This window comes from Alligator mississippiensis, chromosome 5, assembly GCF_030867095.1.
Source record: "Alligator mississippiensis isolate rAllMis1 chromosome 5, rAllMis1, whole genome shotgun sequence".
Classification (NCBI taxonomy): Eukaryota; Metazoa; Chordata; order Crocodylia; family Alligatoridae; genus Alligator; species Alligator mississippiensis.
The window spans coordinates 33,584,945-33,607,194 of record NC_081828.1 but is presented as its reverse complement, the minus strand read 5'-3'; the positions used below and the strand labels follow the sequence as shown (position 1 = coordinate 33,607,194).

Below are 22,250 nucleotides of genomic sequence, written 5' to 3'. Positions count from 1 at the left end.
AATCAAAAACTGAGAGCTGGCATTTTCCAAGGTTTGCTGTGAATCTATCCAAGGGTGCCTCAAGTCAGAAAAGGTTGAGAACCACTGGACTAGGGGTGTTCTACCCCTGGACCCATAGTCCATGTCATCCAGCCCACAGGGCTCCCCACAGGTCTGGAAATTTGGTGGTGGGAGAGTGGTGACACCTCTTCCTTACTACCAAATTTCTAGATCCATGGGGAGCCCTAGGCTCAGCATGCAGGGCTGGATGGACGTGGTGTCGTGCCCCTGGACCCAATAATGGCATACAGAAGGCTGGAAGGGGGAAAGGCTAGGTCTCCAGAGCAGAATCCCAGTGCACAGGGGGCTTGAGGAGACAGCGTCAGGCCTCCAGAACCCAATCCCACCACGCTGGGATGGGATGGGGCACTGTCAGGCTCCTGGGGACCAATCCAGAGTGTGGGGCCTAGTGGGGGCAGTGCCAGCTGCACGGATCCAATCCCAGTGCCCAGTCCCGGAGGAGGGTAAAGTGCCAGGCCCCAGGGCCCCATCTGGGCATGTGGGGCTCAACCCAGCCTGTGGACTGGCCCCACCCCACTCATCTGGCCCATGGGGCCAAAAGGTTGAGTACCACTAGACTAGAGGCAGGTCTTCAGCATAAGTCTGGAATAGGGCTCAAAATCAGGGGTCCGAAGCATGATGCCTTAATTATTATACCACTGCTTTCCAGCAGTTCATGAAAAGTACCACCCCAAATAAAAAAAGAAAAATTTTAAAACTCACTTATTTTCCATTGTCTCAGTTTATCCTGGTTTCTCTGTCACTCACTGAAGTTAACAATAAGAAAAACTATCACAAAGAAACAATAAAACATGTTCACTTGTTATGACAGCAAGAAGCTCTACCACCACAACATGCATTTTCTCCTGCTGGCTCATCAGAACAAGTTTCTTGCATTTAGTTGTCTACACGATTAAAATGTCAGAAAAGTTCCGTGGAAGTTTTTGCTAACTGATGGTAAAAAGTAGCATTCAGGGCTGCACAAGTGCCATGTAAATAAGACAATTATATCATGCTTTTTTATCCAAGCAAAGCTCTATACACACCTATTTGTCTACTTATTTCAACTTAGATGTGGTAACAATTAGTCACTCTCATAGTAGTGCACAGACACCTACTATGACAATGTTACTCCCTTAGTCACACAGCTCTTGATCAGCCACACAACTTCCACTACTGTCACTGGCCCAGGGCAAGGTGTGTCCCTTTACAATCAGATTTCTCATCAAGCTGCAAAAATGGTACAAGTTAAATGTAGATTAAGCTCTAGGCAGTGACCCTTTAAGCAAATGTGAGATTCTTCAAAAGCAATTTACTTGAATGTTGTGGATCAACAGTAAAAAAACAACTTTCAGGGCACAATTCTGTGCTGAAATAAAACGATACTCAGATATTACATGCACTTCAGCATTAGGCTATGTAACTAAGCACTGCAATCAAGCTTTAGATATATCCCAAGAAAAATAATATGTATATTTAGAGAACCAGCTTCTGAATTATTGGTTTTAGAAATATTTTTGTAGTTTCTCAAACAAAAGCAGAGCTCAGCCTCTACTGTAATAATTTTTAAAAAAGAATGTTGAACTAATTTTGACTCCAAATGCTCTAAAATCCTTGAGCTTACTCAGAATATCAGAAATGTATTGTGCCTTGTAAAATACAGAGTATAGTTATAGTTAAATGATATTAATGTAGGTATTGAGCAAGGATTTTAGAACATACCTGGGGATCAGATCATGGCCTCTCACACCCCTCAGTCATTTTGCACCAGTCCCAGTTAGAAGATAGCATGCATGTACCCTGTGAAGCTATATGGATCTTTCCTACCCCAGGACAAACCCACATCTGCAATTTTTAACTATTCTTTCAACATTTCCCATAGGATTCCTTCTAACACTATACTTTCACTTACCCATCACTGAATTCACAAGCCACTCTTGCATCCCACCTCACTACTGACAATCCTCATGGCACAACTGCTCCTAAGCACTAATGCTAACACAGTGCACAGAATTCAGCATCAAAATGAGTCATGCAGGATCTCATTTGCTTCTCTGTTACAAGCACACACCAGGGGAAGGGCAGGAAGACAACTGACCTCCTAGGTTTCCTTACATTTGATATCACTGGTTTTCCAAATTACTGCAGCTAATCCCTCTACCACTTAAAGTAGGCCTTCTGCCTACTCCTGACTCACCTCAGTAGGAGCGGATCAGACAGAATGCATGCACAGCAACAACCTGGCCCCTACATCAGCTCTACACCGCCCGCCTGAGGAGCGTCCTGCCACCCACTGGGCATGCAGAAGGGCTGGGGCAGCTCTGCTTTGGATTGCTTTTCTAGACAGCCCAGGTGGCAGCAGCAGCTGGCCCCAGCCCCAGTGCTGGCGGGGACCTGTGCACAGCCCTGACCCACCCTGCGCCTGCTGTGGACTCACCTGCTCATGCTGAACAGCTGCAGCAGCACTGGTGAGGCAGAAGTGTGCTTGGCACAGGAGAAAAGCAGCTCCCTCCCCTCCCCCCGCTGCTGTCCAGCGCCTCCTGCAGCAGCTGCACAGAGCCCACTCTGGGCTGCCCTGCAGCTCCACCGCTGTCACCGCCATCTCTGGACTGCCCAGTGGGGAGGTGGGGCCAGTGCAGAGGAGCCACAGGGCAGCCCAGCATGGGCTCACCATGGCTGCTGCAGGAAGCACCGGGCAGAGGTGAGGGAAAGGGGCTGCTTTCCCCCCCACACCGAGCCAGCACTGCTGCAGCTGTTTAGCATGAGCAGGCGAGTCCACAGCAGGTGCAGAGCAGGGGAGGGCTGCCCGCAGGACCCCACCAGTACTGCAGGGCTGGGGCCAACAGGGGCAGCAGCCGGAAGGAGCTGCTGCTGCCTGGGCTGCTTAGAAAGGTACTCCAGCTGTGGAGCCACTCCAGCCCCACTGTGTGCCCGGGGGGCAGCAGGACGTGTCAGGGTGGGATGCTATCTGGACCACAGGGGACTGAGGGACCCGCCACAAGCCAGACAAAGCCCCTCCACAGCCCGGATCCAGCCCACGGGGGCTGTATTTTGCCCACCCCTGAGGAATGACAGGGCAACTTTACCTCTCTATTACAGTTTTTGTCAACAAATAAAACAACTTCATTTCTCAGTAATTTGTGGACTTTCACGCCTGTACACAAAACAATTCAGATTCATGAACAATAGCCTGACACAATTAGAAGTCAAAGTTAGACTAAAAGTACTGTTAACAAAATTAGTCTCTGGCCTTAATCCTGAGCAAACTTGTCTCCAAATTAGTGTAGAAGTTGCTCATCGCCTTACAGGAGAGAGGCCCATATTGGCTCAGGTTTGGTAACTAATAAACTATCAGTTATATGAGCTTATTTAGCTCTCTGAACACCTTATTTGGACCTCAAGTTCATTAATTTATCTACTGTACACTGAATAAAAATGAACATTCCAGTGACTTGTCTCTCCAACAACTCATTCCTTTTATGAGGTGAAGAGACTTTCTTTTATCGTCCCATCTGCGATTATTTTCTTTAACAGCCTAAAGAAAGCAATTTAAATATGTAGAAACCCACCCACCACTTTCTTTTCTCAGTTCCAATGCATTGTCATCTTTAAGAAAAAGCAGCCAGTGTTATATCCACATTCTGCCTTTTCTCTTTTCACTTGATTTTAAAACCTAATCCATATCTGGTTCACTCTGACTAATTACAAAAAGCTAGATGCTACCTCTCTTCTTGGACACTACCTTCAATAGAAACAATGTCTCACAAAAAATGATGATGAAATCTTTCTGAACTCATTGTTTTTAAAAAGTGGTTTTTAATATGTAAAGTTACTGGATGAGGTATTTAAATTAAAAACAGATGTCTCTGTTGGCATCACAAGAACTGTGGAATTTTTCAGTATTTAACAAGTCAGATAGCCAACAATAAAATGTAATATGATTCTTCAGTATGTCAGTTGTTTCAGTTTTTAAATTGGAAAACAGAAAGTATCTAGCAAAATCTACTTGTACCTTCACCAAATCTACTTCTACCTTCATCATAAATCTGTACAAGAGAAATACTAAAATTATTCAAAGCATTTGTTTGATATACAGACAGCATCTTTGCAAAACTGAATAAATATAAAGAAGCAGAACATGATAGAGAATGAAAGACCCCCCCCCTCCCATCTTCATAATTCTCTCAAAACTACAATATAATAAAAGAAGTGATCAGATGATGTAATCCAATTGGGTTGGCTGAAGGTTTAAAGCATATAGTATTTTCTAACAAAGAAAAAATAATTTGTATAAGGTACACGTAGTACTGGAGTGATGTTATAGCCATGATGGTCCAGGCATTACGCAAGGGGCAAGGATTTTCATGGGATGTGTAAACAAAAGCTACATTCATGTTTAATGTATTGGAAATACACATTTCTACATTGTCATGATCACTGATCTATGCACCCCCACTTTCAGCTACATATACAAACTCCAGGTTCAAAATAGCTCAGTTCTGATTTTTCTAGAATGACTTATAGCAGCTTTAGGAGGGCACTGTGTTCAAAACGCCACACATTTGCATTTTCTCAGACCTACATTTTGCGTATTGGCTTCTATGCCATCCAGGAGAACACAAAACAACAGCAGACTCTCCCTATACCCAAAGAAGGATGTTTGTGCCCAAAAGCTTGCAAAAAACAATTTTTCCAACTATTTAGTTGATTTAATAAAATATATCACATTTTAATAAAAGATAGCACATTTGTCTGCTTTGAGTTCAACAAGTATTTTCTACATCTGCAACACAAGTCTGTCAAAGGCATACAAATCCATTGGCAGCTAATCAGTACCAAGCACCAGGTAAACAGCATGCAGTTAAGCAGACCAGCAAACAAGGAACGATAGGGTCACATATGCAGTAGCAGCACTAAGCTATTACATGTCCATTTTTAATTTTATGTTGCGTTCCCGAGGGCCCTCTTTCTCAACTTACACAGGTTGAAATCATCACCCGTTATTTTCTGCTGTTATTCTCCTAACTTAAAATAAGAGAACTACAATACGTGTTCCCAAATACCGTAAACCACAGACCAGTGATTCAATTAATCTAAATATTGAAATTATAGTTTTGTATATAAGAAAAGAAGTGTGCCTGCCATTTCTTGGTCTCCTGCTCTCGTCATTTCCCACAGAGTCCCTTTCTATTCTCTTCTTGTCCCTTTTTGTTGTCTCTCCACTGCCCATCTACCCCCACACTTCATTTCTTTCATTGCTCCTTTAAATCTCTTTTACGCTGCTTGATTCTCTCTTCCTGCTTCCTCTCCTGACTCCCTAGTGAGAGGATAGAATTGCCTGCTCTTTGAGCAGGTGATAAAATACATGCCTTAATCAAGGAGTACTTACCCAAGAGAACCAAATTAATAGCAACATTTTGAAAATGCATTCAAATCTATGCCTAATGCAAAAATCTCACGATTTGTTGCTCTACTGACAACCATTAACATATTCTGTTACTGTAGTAAACTGTTAGTAATTTTCCTGTTTACAGAATTTTCAGTAAAAGCATATTACATGATAATGGCTGAATAATTATTTCTTTGTTATAATGTTGCTTCATAGTCAATCTCTGCAACCACGCTGGAGAGTAATTCACAAAACAGGGTATATATTCCTAAAAACCTACCATGCCATGATAGTATACTGACAGTGTTTCAGTTGGTTAAATACAAATCAAGGGATCTTGTAAAATCTAAACAGCCTCTACTCAACAGATACAGCTCTACTTTTACTTGCCTTATTTATTTATTACACCCATGTTTTATGTTTGTTCTGATATATTTTGTATTCTCTTCAGCATCAACTAAGTCATATATAGTCCTTACATCCAATGTTTTAAGAGGGAAATATATGCTGCTCCCATCTGCACTCTGGACTCACTTCTAGGAAGTCTGAAGAAATGGAAGGAGCAACAATAAAAAAAATATATAGTTTAGGATTAAAGTAAATGCTTGATCTCTATTTCTAATCACAGAATGAACTTTAAGCAATAATAGCTCCAAAAAAATGTTAAGCATGGAACCATTATAAGATCTCAGGTTATTGTCCTCTGAATACCGTCAGATTACAGCAAGGCTTCCGACTGCACATCCACTGCTCTGTTAGGCTAGGGACAGAAATTACACATAAACCAGTTTAAATGATCAGAAACCAGTTTAAACCTGTAACAGAACAGAAAATCAGTGCACATAAACTGCTTTCAAAATGACCGAAACTGGTTTAAAATAAACCTGGTTGAACGTAGTAGCAACCTTAGAAGATTTAGGTCAAACTGGTTTACGGAACTTCCGTCCCAGACCCCTTCTTGGTTTAAGTTAACAGTCCTCCAGCATCCCAGGATGCTTTGCAGCCCTGGGCTGGGCTGGGCTGTCTGCTCTAGCAGAGCAGGGTTGGCCCCACCCCTCTCCTCCATAGCTGGAGCATTATCACTGCTTCAGCTGGCTGAGCAGGGAAACCCTGCTGCAGACTGCGCCTCCCTGGTCCAACAGCAGGAGAGGGGGGCATGTCCAGATGCTGGTAACCCCTCCCGCAAGGTGTTACTTGAGAAATGAGAGCAGGCACATGGCCAGACCCCAGCCCTGGGCCCAAGGGGAAGTGGGGAGGGAGGGGGAAATCACAGAGAAGAAGGGCTGGCAGGGACCTTGCAGAGGTGCTCTAGTGTCTAGTCCAGCCCCTGCCTGAGCCTGGGCCAGACCCTATGGTACAAGCATTAGAGTCTAAAGAGCAGAGAGTTTGCTTGCCAGGGGGCTCTGTATTGCTGGGGGAAAAAGTCACCAAGGGCTTCCTGTGGCCAGTTTTCTCCTCCTTCCCCACAGAGGGGCTCAGCGCTGCACCCCTCCAGCCCTGAGCACTGAGGCAGCACCGCACAGAGCCCACCCCCGACCCTGAGGTGGCAGGGGAAGGGGAAGGGGAAGAGGAGGGGAAGACCCCTACCTGCCTCAGCAGCTCTGTTACAGCCCAGCTTGGCCTGGGCATGAGGAGCCAAGAGCAATCCGGATGCACAGTTCCCATGGCCCCAGCCTGCGCCACAGGCAGCTGGGAATGGCCCTGCCCCCACAGCCCAGCCCAGCCCAGCCCTGCCATCTGACCCCCTCTCCCAGGGCTGGGGCTGGCCCACAGGTGCTGCTGAGGGCAGGAACGGAGGGACCAGGATGGGCTATGGGGACAGGGCCCTTCCCAGCTGGCTGCAGCTTGGGCTGGGGCCGTGGGAGCTGTGTGCCTGGATTGCTCCCGGCTCCCAGCACCCGGGCTGGGCCAGGCTGTCACAGAGCCACTGCAGTGAGCAGAGCTCCCCCTCTCCTCCTCCTCCCCTGCTGCACAGTGGGGGTGGGGGGGCTCTCTGTGGCACTGCCTCAGGGCTCAGGGCTGGAGAGGCGCAGAGCTGCGCTCCATTGTGGGGAAGGAGGGGAAAACCAGCCACAGGAAGCCCTTGATGGCCTTTTTCCCCAGTAATACAGAGCCCCCCTGGTGAGCAAACCCTCTGCTCTTTAGACTCTAGTGCTTGTATTGAAAGGGTCTGGCCAGGACTCAGGCAGGGGCTGGGCTGGACTAGACACTAGGACACCTATGGAGGTTCCTGCCAGCCCTGCTTCTCTATGATTTCCCCCTCCCTCCCTTCGTCTCAGGCCCAGGAGTGGGATCTGGCTATGCCGCCGCTTTCGCTGCTTGACCCTTCGGTGCCAACCAGGGACTGGTGTCTGGCCATGTTCCTCTACCACAAAAGCCTGGCAAGGGCTTCTTCCCACCTCCCCCTCCAGTCACACCCAGGCTGGGGTCCCTGCAGGCCAGGGTGGAGGTTTAATCCCCTCCTCAATCATACTCAGGCTGCCAGGGCCTGGCCACACTCTCCCTTCAGCTCAGCTTCCCTGCAGAAGGGAAGGGAGGGCTCTCTCTAGCCCCTCCACCCAGCTTCTAGCCTCAGCCACTACAGGCAAGTGGCTGCATTACAGAAGCGAATGCCTCTTCACTTGCTTGTCAGTTCAATCTATGCAGGTTAAACTAACCTGCAAAAATTGAATCAATTCAGGCTCAGGCTTTTTTTAATGTCCATACTTAGCCTTAGTGTCTTGTAATGTAAAGTGGGCTGAGGCCTATCTTTATATTATGTGCCACATTAAAACTGACAGACTTTCTTCACCAGGAAAAAATCCTTTCTAGGCAAGAAAGCATTTAAATCCAACTCCCCTACTTTACAGCATCCATTTTGGGTAAGCTGCAAGGGGCAGAGAGGATGGAGGGAGCGGCAGAGGCTGCAGGGATGGGGCAGGCAATGAGGGATAGAGCTGAAGGAAGCAAGTGAGAGCAGAGGCTAGGGGAGGACAGGGGCTGCAAGAGGCAGGCAAAGGGGGACATAGATGCAGATACAATTCCAACCCAGAGCCCCAGTAAGCACTGAAGTCAGAGCCACAGCAGTTGCCTCCCCACTTTCCCTCCCCACCTTGTACTCAAGTACAAGAGGTAAGCACCTTTTCCATATTGAATGGGAAAGGGGGAAACCTTTTCCTGATTTGAATAAATTCTCTAATAATCTGGAACCTGTGGTTTTAAATGGAACATAGAAGGCAGTATCATGCTGGATACCGAGAAAGATATTTGGCATGATATAAATAGCCACATCACTTCCTCTTTCTGAATATAGTCAAAATGAGATCCTGAATCACTGCTACTAAATCCCCAGACAAAATATATTTAAAGAAATGGAAGCAGGGAGATTGTCCTATGGTCAGTTTACTAGACAAAAGAACCTGGAGTTGCAATACCAGCTCTCCCACTAACATATTATATGCAGGGCTCAAATTACAATCTGACTCCTTGGGGGAGTCTGCGCAGTGGCAGCCAGAAGCTGGAAGGAGCTGCCACCGCTGAAGCTGCTTAGAAAAGCGCAGGGTGGACTGGGGGCTCTTGTTTCTTATGGGGGGCTCAACCCCCCCCATTTAGAACCCCGATTATATGGCCTTGGGGAAAAAAGTGAAGTGACTTGTCCATCTATAAAAGAATATACTGCTCAACTGAATCATAGGGATTTTCTAAGGATTAATACATATTTGTACACCACTTTGAAGCTGTCAAAAATTATAGATTGGGAGCTCAAGGTATTTCTAAAATACATTTCAAAAAGTTTATAAGAAGTACAAAGGTCTTTATTAGAATTTTATATGAATAAAAATCTCCTGTTCTCAATTAATACCAAATAAGGTTGTTCCTATCTTGGTTTTTAAGTTTCAAGATGATATTTTCTATTTATCAAAGGTTTCCTTTGGTCAGGAATGATTTTTTTAGCATTACAATCTTCAGAGTGGCTACAAGTCGATCACTTGTTCAGTGTCATGTCAGGTTGCCAAATTTCATTTCTATTTCCTAGTTAAAGCTCATTCTTCCTAAGCGTTTTAAACTATTATTTATCTAGAAACAGGAATAGGCAACCTCCATATGGAAAACTTAACAGGTTTAACAACTATGTCTGAGCTTCTGCTGGCTAAGAAACAGGCTTTTCAGTATTTGTTTTTGCATTATTAGAAAGCACAAAGGATAGGAAAATGAAGAATTCTTTAACAGACATGCTGAGGTTTGAGAAATGATGTTCCCATACCTCCATTTGCCAAATTGAATAAAACATCTGGCAGAATCTGAGGCAGGAGAACTGTCAGTTACCAGGTGCAAACATCTTTCATCTTATTCAGTTAGCAACATTTCAAAAGTTCCTTTCCCCATAACAATGGTCTTGTTATGCAAACTTCATGTTTCAGAATGATGCAGGGTCCCCAAGAACTTTGACAAGCGTCTCTCATTTTCCAGGCTCCTTTACCATAAGCCAACTTTCACTGTTTTGTGAATATTATAATTTGGTCCTTGGGAAGAGCCACTTGATACCCTGAGGATGTAAAGAAAGAATACTGTTAACCAGGGGCAAATTGGGGGGAAGGGGAGAAGGGGATACAGTGGCATAGATGAACCTCACTTTTGGAAGTAGCACAGGGGATTTTTTCTTCTACGTGCATAAATCAGATAAAAATCCAATCTCTGTCCCCCTGCTCTCAGTACCCCTGCCTTCCCCACCTTCCTCAGCTGCAACAGTGCTTGCTGCTGCAACTGCTGAACCTGTTGTCCCTGAGGGGGAGGAAAAGGGCTCCAGAATCACTACTACCAACTCCAGCTGGGAACAGCAGTAGTTACAGCTGCAGCAGCAGCAGACTCATTCTTCCTGTCTGTCAGTCCCCAGCATGTTTCCTGACATCCTGCGAGCAAGTACATGGCTGCTGCCATCCTCTGCTAAGCCCACTGCAGCAGCCCTAGAGCTCCCTACTATGAAATGAATCAAGAGAGTTGTGGTTTTGGAGGGTGTTGGCATACGGCAGCCAGGCTCAGCAGGGAACACCCAGGAGGACTGGGCAGAGAGGAGAACCCCACACTCCTACTGCTGTTCTCTGCTAAGGAAAGCCTAGCTGGAACTGGGCAGCAACATGAGCATGCACCACTCCCTCATCATAAACCTGGGACAGAGGCAGCAGCAGATTGGGGAGGGGACATGCAGATCACAGAATCATAGAAAGTTAGGGTTGGAATGGGCCTCAGGTCATCTAGTCCAACCCCTGCTCAAGGCAGAACTAGACCTGACTAGATCATCCCAGCCAAAGCTTTGTCTAGCTGGGTTCGGAAAACCTCCAAGGATAGAGCTTCCACTACCTCTCTGGGTAACCTGTTCAGGGGTTCTACTACCCTCCTGGTGAGGAAATCCTTCCTAACATCTAACCTGAACTTCCCTTGCTGCAACTTGAGACCATTGCTCCTTCTTCTGGCATCTGCCACCACTGAGAATATCCTAACTCTATCCGCTTCCAAATTCCGCTTCAGGTAGCTGAAGACTGCTATTAAATGTCCTCTCAGTCTCCTCTTCTCTAGACTAAATAAGCCCAGTTCCCCCAGTCTTTCCTCATAAGTAATGTCCCGCAGCCCCCTCACCATTTTTGGTGCTCTCCACTGGACTCTCTCCAATTTGTTTACATCCTTTTTGTAGTGGGGGTCCCAAAACTGAACACAGTACTCCAGATGTGGCCTCACCAGTGCTGAACAGAGGGGGATAATCACTTCCCTTGACCTACTGGCAACACATCTACCAATGCAGCCCAGTATACCATTAGCCTTCTTGGCAACAAGGGTACACTGCTGGCTCATATACAGCTTATTGTCCACTATAACCCTCAGGTCCTTTTCTGCAGAGCTGCTGCCCAGACAGTCAGCCCCCAACCTGTACTGGTGCATAGGACTGTTCTGCCCTAAGTGCAGGACTTTGTATTTGTCCTTGTTGAACCTCATGAGATTCCTTTTAGCCCAATCCTCCAATTTGTTTGGGTCACTCCGAATCCTAGCCCTACCCTCCAGCATATCTACTACTCCCCGCAGCTTGGTGTCTTCTGCAAACGAGGATGGAGGGGGAGGGACGGGGTGCTGAGGGCAGGGATGGTGGGATTGGGGGTGGGCTTCTTAACTGATGAGATGACTTGAAAAAGTCCTTGCTTTTAATCCCACAATATAGGCTGCACCCCTGCTCCCAGGCAGGAAGACTCCACATTCCTCCTTCAAAAACTCTGGATCTGTCCATGGTGGTAACATATATGTTACAATGAATCTGTTTCTCACTAGTTTTGTTTGTTGTGTTTAGACTGAAAAAAATCCTCTTTTTCACATAAAAGTTTATATACAAAAGAACACATTCATGTAGAGAACCTGCCGTTAATACTTATGAAATTTTGCATTAGTTCCTAATGCTTAAAACCTCCATTTGGCACCAATGTGTTAGGAGTTAAAAATCTATTGATGAGCCCAGAATTAAAGCTTCAATAAGCCAAGCCAAGAATTAAAGTTGTAATATGCCTATATTTATACTCAAACATTATAACAGATTGTAGGTAACCATTAAATATGTATCAGCATGAACCTAAATTGAAGAGGTACTAATCTCTGTAATATGCACCATTAAAAATGTACACAGTCTCAGAATCTCTCAAAAGTGGAGGCAAGATCACTTAATGGATCACAGTTCACATGCACAATGCCTAGTACAAGAAGATCTATTCTTAAATAATTAAATGAACACATTCTCCAACTGTTGATATTGAGTTTTACTATCAGTACCTTTAGCTGTTCTAGTTTTACCTTTTAACTTAGTATCTTAGTATAAACTTGCTTATATTCAACATAACAGTATCTTTAACTACACATACATTAAGTATTTTAATTAGCTGCATCTATATCATCCACAAAATAAGAATAAAGATATCTCAGACCAAGAATTCAAAAGCAGGCTGCACAAAGTGACAAATCTGCTTCCCAGGATGAAAAACTAACTTCAATGACAGGCTACAGACATTACAAGACAGGTCCCCAGACACCTGTGATAGAAAGGAGTCCAAAATAACCACCATATCCATTCTACGTGGTCATCTGTAAAACACAGGGACCTATGTATTAATTCACGGTTTCAGAGATTTCATGGATTTAACAGAAACCAAGAAAGCAACAACAACAACAAAAACCTTAATAGAAATAAAATTCTCACTGCCAGGAAAGGAAGGTGCCAGCTGGTGAGGCAGCACTAATGGCTTTACTCCCCCCAGGGCCTCTTCACCAATCAGAGCTGAGGTGCTGGGCCTCTCCACTAACCAGCACTGAGAAGCGGGGCTGCCGTGAAATACCATGACATTGGCTCTGAGCACTGACAGCAGGCTGCAAAAAACCTTTTGTCGCCGCGATTTAAGTAGGTCCCTAGTAATACACAAGATGGAGGGACAGTCTTTATGGTACAATAACGAGGCATTTGGGAAAGTGCTTAAATAACATCAGGTAGGTGTATAATAAATACAGGAACTGAATGGTTATAAAGCAGAGCTGTGAGAAAAAATAAAATATTGTAGCAAATGCTAAGGTGTAATCAAGTGTCTGAAATTGTGGAGAAAGCCCTGAATAAATTATGCATTTTGAAAAGGAAACTTTTTTTTTTTTTTTATACTTAAAATCTTTTCAATTTTTTCCAATAGGAATTGAAGATAAAAAGATATAGGATCCAGCATTAAAAAGGATACAAAACTATGGATACTTCTGCAGTCTGACAGTTAAATGATTACATAGTGTGAACCCTATAGGCAGCTATGGGAGCCAGTATCAATAGGGCATTATTGCAAATTTACTCCCTCTCCCCATTAAGAAGACCATCTTTAAAACCTGAAACTCCTGATCCTCTCATTTGAAAATCGGAAAAGGTCTTTGATTTTCAGCAGTGCCATAATTAGGGCAGGACAACCGGAGCAAATGCTCCAGGCACTGTCTTGGGGGGAGGAGGAAAAAAACAGCTCCTACTGCCGCCACATGATCACAATTGTAATTGTGTGGCGCAGTGGCAACCAGAAGCTACCTCATGTGTAGCAGCTGCCTTGGGCACCTGGCTGCATCTTTATGCCTGTGATTATCAGTGACAAAATTGTGAATTGCAAAGCAAAAGTAAATATCCAAAAAAACATATTCTGCATCTGACTAAAATAATTACAAAAGGCTGCTGAAAACTTAGGCCTAAAACCACTTGACAGTATCCTTTTAAGATGGTATGTATGGCTCGTATCATACAGCACAGCAGTTAAGCCACTACTCATAGAATCCCAAGGGAAGACCATATGAGTCACAGAGCAAAGCTGTCTCCCCTAAAGAACAAAGAGATGTCAATGCATACCAAATAAAGATTATTTTGTAGCAGCTGGCACCTCCATAATTTGAATTTACCCTGATAATACCCATAATGCCCTTTACTTTCCCCGCAAATTCAATATAAATCTGTCAGTATCAAAAGAGGGGTCTTGACAGCAACTGGCATGGTTAAAAATACTGCTGTTTAACAAATTTAGTCAATTAAAATCATATTAATCTGGAAAAACTGTCACTACCAGAAATAATGTTACATATAACATTATAGTTACAGAAGGTATAAATATTTGCAAATAATCTCTATTAAGCCAAGCAATCACCTGTGTTAAACATTGGTGTATTCTCTTAATGGTTCTCCAGCTTTTCCATGGCTCTTTTAAATGAATAAAGTTCCTAGAAAAATCCACTACCGATGCCCAGCACTGTTTGGGTGCAGAAATACATTCCAATTAAACCAGTCCCAAGCATCACTGATTAGGAACCATTTCACAATTGTGTGAATTGCTGTGGCTCCAATACCAGGAGAGGCAGTGAGCACTCAGCCCAGCACCTCATAGTGGGGAGCAGGGGGAGAGGAGAGGGGTATGGAAGGGAGATACTTACACCCATACTTTGTGGTGCCCATAGGGTACATGACCTACACGTGGAGGCACTTTCACTTTTCTGCTTTCCCTTCTCTCCTAAACAAAGGGTCAACAAACTTCAAGAGTCTCTACTTGACTGATTTGCACTGTGCTTGCTTGATTTGAGAGGCAGGGGAGAGGAGGTTGCTTGAATCTGCACTTTTTGGTTCCCAAGCAGTGCAAGGGAGCTCACTGATAAAAACTGCCAATAAAAGGGGAAAGGGGGCAGTAGATTTCTAGCTGCATGCTACCAGGATGGTCTGCTGCAGCAGGGGGAAAGGACCTCAGAAGCAATGCAGTCTGGGATGCCTGGAGGACCAACCAGACCCCTGCCATGGAAAGGCACATAACATTAAATGGGTTCTAAATAATACTTAATTTTCCAGGTACACATTTGAACCATTTCAGGAGACCTTAATCCAGTTTAACAGGCTTATATGTCTGTCCACTTCAGGTTTAACCTGTGTGCCCATGCCCTTTAACAGTAACCCCCCAAAAGACTACCTATTTCAGGGGAGCAATGAGGAGTTTCCTTGGTTTCCTTTCCCTTGATAAGTAGAGTTTTAGAAAGTTAAAATATCCATTTATTTATATTAACAAGCTTCTTAGACTTTTTTTTATTATTATTATTGATCCTTGGTTCCCTTTCCCTTGATAAGTAGAGTTTTAGAAAGTTAAAATATCCATTTATTTATATTAACAAGCTTCTTAGACTTTTTTTTATTATTATTATTATTGACTCTTAGTCACAAGATAATTTTGAAGTGGAGAAAAAAATGCCAAACCTGGCTCAAACCTAACTGGGTCTTCAGGGGTTTAGCTGCATGTAGTTAGTAACTGTATAAGAAAGTAAAAAGGAAAGAAATAAATCCTGAGGATTAGTGTGTAGAAGATCATTAATGATATAGATTCAGAAAGTTAAAAGGGAAGGAAGAAAGGTAATTTGAAAGCAAATTAATGCAACAAATATATATTTTAAGTAAAAAAAAATTAAAGAGAAAAAAGAACTTAAATGAATATATTCAATGTGGTCTTTGTTGACGTGATGACACAGACAAAAGAACTCTGAGTCATAAACTGGGAAAAATATGATTTAAACCAAACTGTGTAACTGTTTACAAGGTTGGCATTTCCTGGTGTAATCTTACAGCTGGATTAGTTCTTGTCTGATGACAAAGGATATCGAGAAAAAGGAGTTCCAAAATACAAGACAAACCTCAAAACACACACTCCATCGATATGAAAGCTAGAAATAAACACTACACTGAAAAAAAAAAGCAAACCCAAACAGTTCCCTAAAGTACCTAAACGTCAAAACACTGATCAGTTTCTTCCAAGGAGGTTAAGCTATATTTAGTGCTAGTTTTGAGAGAGCTGAAACCAATAAAGACGAGGAAAAACATTACTCAAAAAAAAAAAATATGGAAAATACCCTCTACTGATATACTTGGGGCAATCTAATATCTTGAGTAACTGGCATGGAGAAACTAGATCCTTTTTTCTATTTTCTACGTTTAGGTCATGTAGATGAGTAAAGAGCCTTTAACTTAAAAAAAAAACAACAAAAAAACCCCCTAAAAATTGGTCAAATGCATTGTTCATTTCCTTTTGCTCTCATGACATATGTTTGAAGGATATTCAGTAACTCCTCTGCGTAGCCTTAGGATTTTCCAGTTAAGGGCACTAAGCCACAGGACCAGAGTTTTAAAATATGCATTATATTTTTCAGCTACTTTTAAAAACTGGATACTGTAATTTACAAATAATTAATTAAAACCCAAGAACAGGGAGAAGAGTTTCACAAAGCAATGCAACTAACTTTTGGGAAGTCACCAAATGCACCGACTCTTCTAACGAGTTTGGAGCTGGGCTGTATTGAGCATGAAGAAGAGACTATTAAAGCATGTTATAAAGAAAGGCTTAGGAAGCAGTAAATCTCAGAAGAAAAGCTGGATTGTTTCCCGAGAAGATTATGTGGTGCCAGCAGTGTCATCAAAGTATCCCATACAAATCCAAAGCAACTGACAGATTGGTTTAGGGAAAATTTTCTTCCCACAAACAGACAAAAATTGGCAAAATTAAGTTGCTTTTCCAATGACCTGCTGAAAAAAGCAGTCACCAAGCCACAGACTTCAAGTTTATTATATAATCAGATCAACAGCAACATGCGTAGAGTCTAAAATGTTACAACAGAGTACAGCAAGAGCGTAAGAAATGATCTATAATGTTTAAATTCTCTGTTACAAATTAACTGTTGTCAGCTTCCCAGAATCCGGTGCAGAGAATCTGACATCAGTGTTCCCAACAAAAATCAGCATATAAAATTAGGAACAACATTGCACATAGAAATAAAACCAAAAAAATCTAAACTTGTGTTTGAAGCACCAGTGATGCTATTACATCTTAATATGCAAAAACACAAGAATTAAATTTAGCATGATCACTTTATTCAGAGGATTACATAGTTTCTTGCAGACTGTAACAGTAAACACTCCATATAAAACATCAAAAACTATTCATTACATGAGCCCACAATTATAGCCTTATAGTGTATCTTACATTGAAAGTGGAAAATGTCTGATCTAAGAATCATCCAGCATTTTACTGAAGGCATTCTCATCTTTGCATACATGTTTAAAGCTAGGAGAACAGAAGTAATCTGTAAGGGAATAACTTCAGTCCAACTACTATCATTTTAATGTTACAAGACACTGGCATCTCAAAACCACTGTAGTGTAAATCTACCAAATGTAAAGTAACCAGAAAAGAAATAGGTTTTATTTAGCATACACACCCTCTCACCATCCTTGGTTAAAGACATCAAGGTTTTATCACATGGAGCTAAATCCTGTTCCACAAGTCTCCACTGAATGAATGGCTAGCAGCCATCAAAGCTGCACAGCTATGAAAAGCTCCCCAGTTATGAAGCTTTACCAATAGTCCAACGATGAAATAGGTAGTAGATTTCACTCCTCGGAGCTGAAGAAGTTAAGGAGACACTGGGCATGTCTACGTGAGATGCTACTATGCAGTCATTACTGAGTATTTAGTACTTGTATTAGCAGCACTAAATAAATACACACTAGCTGGAATTAGTGTCGTATTGCCAGCAAACGTCTTTTAGGTGACACTACCGTGTAGTAGCGTATTAACACTGCCGTGACACACTACTGCACAGTATTTTTTAACTACTGCAGTCAGCATCTCGTGTAGTAGATGTGTCCACTATCTTCTCAATCTGTGACAGGTTTGGCCAGCCAACTAGGTAGAACAACTAGCAATAGAATACATGCCCTAGAACAGCAGGAAGAGGGGAAACTTTTTCAGCAGGCATATCACAAGGTAAGCCCCATACCCTCCCAAATACCACTCCATAGCTTGAGCTGTTGGTCTGCTTTCTGTTCCCTGTCCTAGCTACTACTGTACACTCCCTGATCTGCTGTGTTGTAATAGGAGTCAAAGGACCCTGTTATTTTGAGAGAAAAATGCACTTCAGCAGAAGAAAGCAGCACAGAAAAAGGATTATAGAGCCCAGACTGCAGGCAGCAGACTGGACAGCTGCTGATTTAGATAATTAGCAGCACCTGGGCCCTATTACAAGGGAGTCAGGTCAGATGACCTGGAAGGGGGAGGAGGAAGGAGCCATATAAGCCTGAGCCTTAGCCTAGAGGCTCAGTTTGGCCCTGGTCTCTGAAAAAAAGAAACTTCTGTAAGTATATGTTGCTAGTGAAAAAGCTGCAGACCTAGAAAAGGTCCCCTGTATACTGGGAGGAAGGCAGGTGATTGGGGACTAGAGTCTTGCAGTAGTGCAGAGATCCACAATGGGGTTTGAGGTGCTGAGTTAGAGGCTGGTTGTTTTGTGGCTTAATTTAAACTGGAGGCTGGAGACCATGATGGAGGGAAGGAAGTGCCTGGGAGGTACTCTGTATTTGGAGTGTGGCAAGGGTTGAGGACCTCTTAAAGCAAGTGAATAGGTAAGGCAAAGTCGGTATAGGGCCGGGTGAATGGAATTGGGGTAAGACCTGTGAGGCATAGGTATAACTACAGAGGACACTATAGGCTATGATTAGTGACATTGAGCCCAGAACATTTTCTAGTTTGCAGACTTGAGGTCTGTTGGCATAATTAGCACTGAGGGGTCCAGTTAAGTGAGCTGAGCTGCACTAAGTGTTACAGCTACCAACAAGCAGTTAAGTTTTTCACCTTGTATAGAAAGCTGTATGTAGTCTGCAGTTAGTGGAGATTAGTTTGGAAGAGCTTTTCCTTATTTTACAAATTTTTTCTTTCTAATTTTAAAACCAGACATATTTTGCTTAATTACAAGTATAATTTGGATGCCATCATTAATGGTAATATCAATCTATAATATCTGAACACCTTCCAGGCTTCATTTGTTTACCTTCACAATACTCCTGGAAGATACAGGAGTGCTATTATCTCCATTTATATGAAAGAAGAAATACACAGAGGGATGAAGTGCCTTGTTCAAGGTCCCACATAAAGTCTATAGTAGAGCAGGAAATCAAACTGAGCTCTCCTACATGCTAATATCCTAAGCACTGGAACATTCTCTTAAACTGAGGAGTAATATGGCAGCTCTGTGTCCTGAGCAGCGATGGCATGGCCAGCCAAGAGCAGCTGTTTTCTTTGTGTGCTGATTTAGGTCAGGGGCCTAAATTCAATACCCTGGATGCCCCCCTCTTAGTTATGCCACTGTTATAAAAGATGGAGATACTGAACTAACTACCAAGATCCAAGACATTCTCTGCCAGTTTCAAGAGGAGGAGAAAAGAATTAGTGGGGCACAAATCATAAAATAACTTGTGTACAGGAACCCAGTATGTCTACAGATTTGAAACAACAATCAGAGTTCATCATGGCAAGGCACAGACTGCTTAGTATTGCAAGGAGTCAAATCTTAAAGGCTGGCAAGATTAAACAATTAAGAATTCTTCAAGGATAAGTGTGTGGAGTAGAACACCAGATCCTTGGGGTCTCTCAGCTCTCAATACTCCTTTCTTGCCCCACCAAAAAAAAAAAATCATCTTGCTATTTCTCAGTCCCCACCTGAAGGTCAAGTCTCTCATTCACAGCATTACAATTGGTTGCTGTGGGATTAAGTGTTGTCACAAGCAAACAATTAGGACACTTCAGTTGGGATAACACAATAGGATAGAAGCTAACTAATTTTTTGGTTTTAATTATTTCTACTGTAACTGGCTTATGAAATATATGGAGCTCAATCTAATTTACTGTATATTAAAGCTTTCAGATATAAAAATCCCATACATAGTAACTAATCTGCTGTTAGGAAAATGAGTGTCTAACTACTTATCTTCAAAGGCTCATCTTCCCTGCCCCTCTACCTGGCAATTAGGCCATTTTCCCTAAATGTGTAGCTTTCCTAGATAAATAAGTCTGCTCTTTTCTTCCCCATCTTTATTTTGATTTACTGAAGAAACTCTTTAAATAAGTCTCCTCCCCCTACAATTAAATTTGTAATCAAAATATTTCTCCTGAAATATCCCTATTTAATGTTTAATAAATGTAAAGGAACAAGGATTCATTTATACAAATAACTCCATTAATAAAGAAGAGAAAAAAGTTCATTATAGTTCTGATTATAAATTGTGTATATATAACTCCCTTGATTTTATTTATCTTCAACATTCATAAGCAAAAGTGGTAATTTACATTTGTGTTCTGAAATAGCCCAAACTCAGAAGGTGCTTATGATCTTTTAGAATGGGGGTGGGCAACTATTTTGGGTGGAGGGCCACTTACCAAATTTCAGCAAGACATTGAAGGCTGCATGGGTAGCCCTTAACAGGTGCCCCACCCCCTGGTTGCCATCCTGGGATCAGAAGTCCTGCCCTCTAACCTTTGCCACCAGAAGTCCCTCCCCTTACCCCCGGAAGTACTCCTTTCAGCAAAGGGTTTTGCCATCTCTGAACATGAAAAACACCACATTATATTCTAAAAATCAAATGTATTATAACATTAATTTCATTTAAAAAATATTTTGTCCTGATTTATGTATTTGTAGAGTATACAAAGAGGTGATAGTATAACAGCTTAAAATGAAATCTTATTCTTGTATATGGTATGTGAAAGACTTGTGGGGTGTGGGGGGGTATGGAGTTTGTGGGGGCTATGAATGGGGGGAGGGTGGCTGGGGAAGGTTTGCCTATAGCCTGCTCCCCTGCCCCCCCCCCCCCCAGCACCCCTGCAAGCCCAGGCTCTGTGCTCCTGCCACTCCTGGCCCTGGGACACTAGCGCAGGCCTCATGCTCTCACTTGCTGCCACTCCCCCCCTGCCCCCATCTGCCACTGCTGCCCTTCTCCTGCTGCTTCCCTGTCTCCCCCCACCCCCTCCCCAGCTGGTCCAGCACCATTGCCCAACTACTCCTGCAGTCCCAGTGCTACAGCTGGGAACCATGTGATGCTGGGGGGGGGAGGGGGGAGAGAGAGAGCAAGGAAATGGCTGTGGCAGGTGTGGGGGGGAAGGGGCAATGAAGGGACATGTGGAGTGTGGGGCCCAGAGCAGGGCCGCAGGAGTGTGGGGTCTGGCCTGTCAGGGGCTCTATAGAGCCAGGCATTGCTGCTCAAGCAGGGAGAGAAGGGAGCCAGCCCAGCTCTCCAGCGTTCCTGGCAGCCTGGGCCCCATACTCCTGCCGCCCTGCTCTGGGCCCCACCAGCGCTGGCCCCAGTGCACTGGCATGGGCTCCGAGTGTCTGCTCGCCTCCCCTTCCCCTCACATGCCACATTATTTCCCTGTTCGCCACCCCCCCAACCGAACATGAGCTGGCAGTGTAAGGAGGCCATCAACAAAGCCAATCGCACCTTGTAGTGTATTAGCAGATGCATGACCAATAGATCGAGGGAGGTGATGCTCCCCCTCTATGCGGCATTAATCAGGCCACAGTTGGAGTACTGTGTCCAGTTTTGGGTGCTGCACTTCAAGAGGGACATGGAGGATCTGGAGAGGGTTCAGAGGAGAGCCACTCTCATGATTAGTGGTCTCCACAAAAGACCCTACAAGGAGAGGTTGAGAGATCTGGATCTCTTCAGCCTATACAAAAGATGGCTGAGGGGTAACCTTGTAGCCCCCAATTCCCTGCTGCCCTCCCCTGCTAAATTTATAGGCAATGTGCTGTTTACCAGAGCACCCCAGGGAGTAATTAGGAATAATGGGTGCAAACTAGTGGAGCATAGATTTAGGCTAGACATTAGGAAGACATTTTTTACAATAAAGGTGGCCAGAGTCTGGAATGGGCTTCCAAGAGAGGTGGTGCTCTCACCTAACTTGGAGGCCTTCAAGAGGAGGCTTGACAATCACTTGGCTGGGGGTGTTAGATCTTGGTCCTCTTTCCTGTCAGGGGCAGGGGGTCGGACACAATGATCCACTGGGTCCCTTCTGACTCTATAATCTATTAAACCTGTTAGGCAGAGACTTCTAGCTGGGGATCAGGGTAAGGGAGGCTGAAGTGCAGGGAGGGGCCAGGCTGGACTTGCTGCTGTAGCTGTTTAGTTCTCCCATTGGCTCCCCCTGGGTCCTTCTGCCCCTGGCTCCTGTCATCTTTGATAGGGAGCAAGGGGCTGATAAATATTAATTTTCTAAAATGTTTAGGGGCCCCATGGGCTGGATAGAATAGTCTGGTAGACCACATTTTGCCTGCCCATTTTAAAATGTAGCAACTAGTCAAAATACATGTAATTACTGCAGACTGGAGTGATGTAGTACAGTAGCTATGATATGCCACTAATGATAGCAGCCTACATGGTGAATTAAACTGGTTCATGTCTGTCCTTAGTCTATGTGTAAAGTGATTAGAAACTGGTTTCAACCTGTAC

The 22,250-nt window shown here is 43.6% G+C and overlaps 1 protein-coding gene across 5 annotated transcripts in view; it reads right to left on the bottom strand.

Annotated features, from left to right (window-relative positions):
• The window catches only part of FNBP1L (formin binding protein 1 like), a 97,658-nt gene that overhangs the window by 58,988 nt on the left and 16,420 nt on the right, over positions 1 to 22,250 (bottom strand). The window contains exon 2 of one of the 5 annotated variants that reach the window (XM_059728061.1): positions 9,672 to 9,953. The exons of the other annotated variants lie outside the window; for them this stretch is intronic. Within the exon in view, the coding sequence (XP_059584044.1) occupies positions 9,672 to 9,698 (27 nt within the window). The 5' untranslated portion in view covers positions 9,699 to 9,953. The remainder of the gene's footprint in view (positions 1 to 9,671; positions 9,954 to 22,250) is intronic. 5 annotated transcript variants of the gene reach the window in all.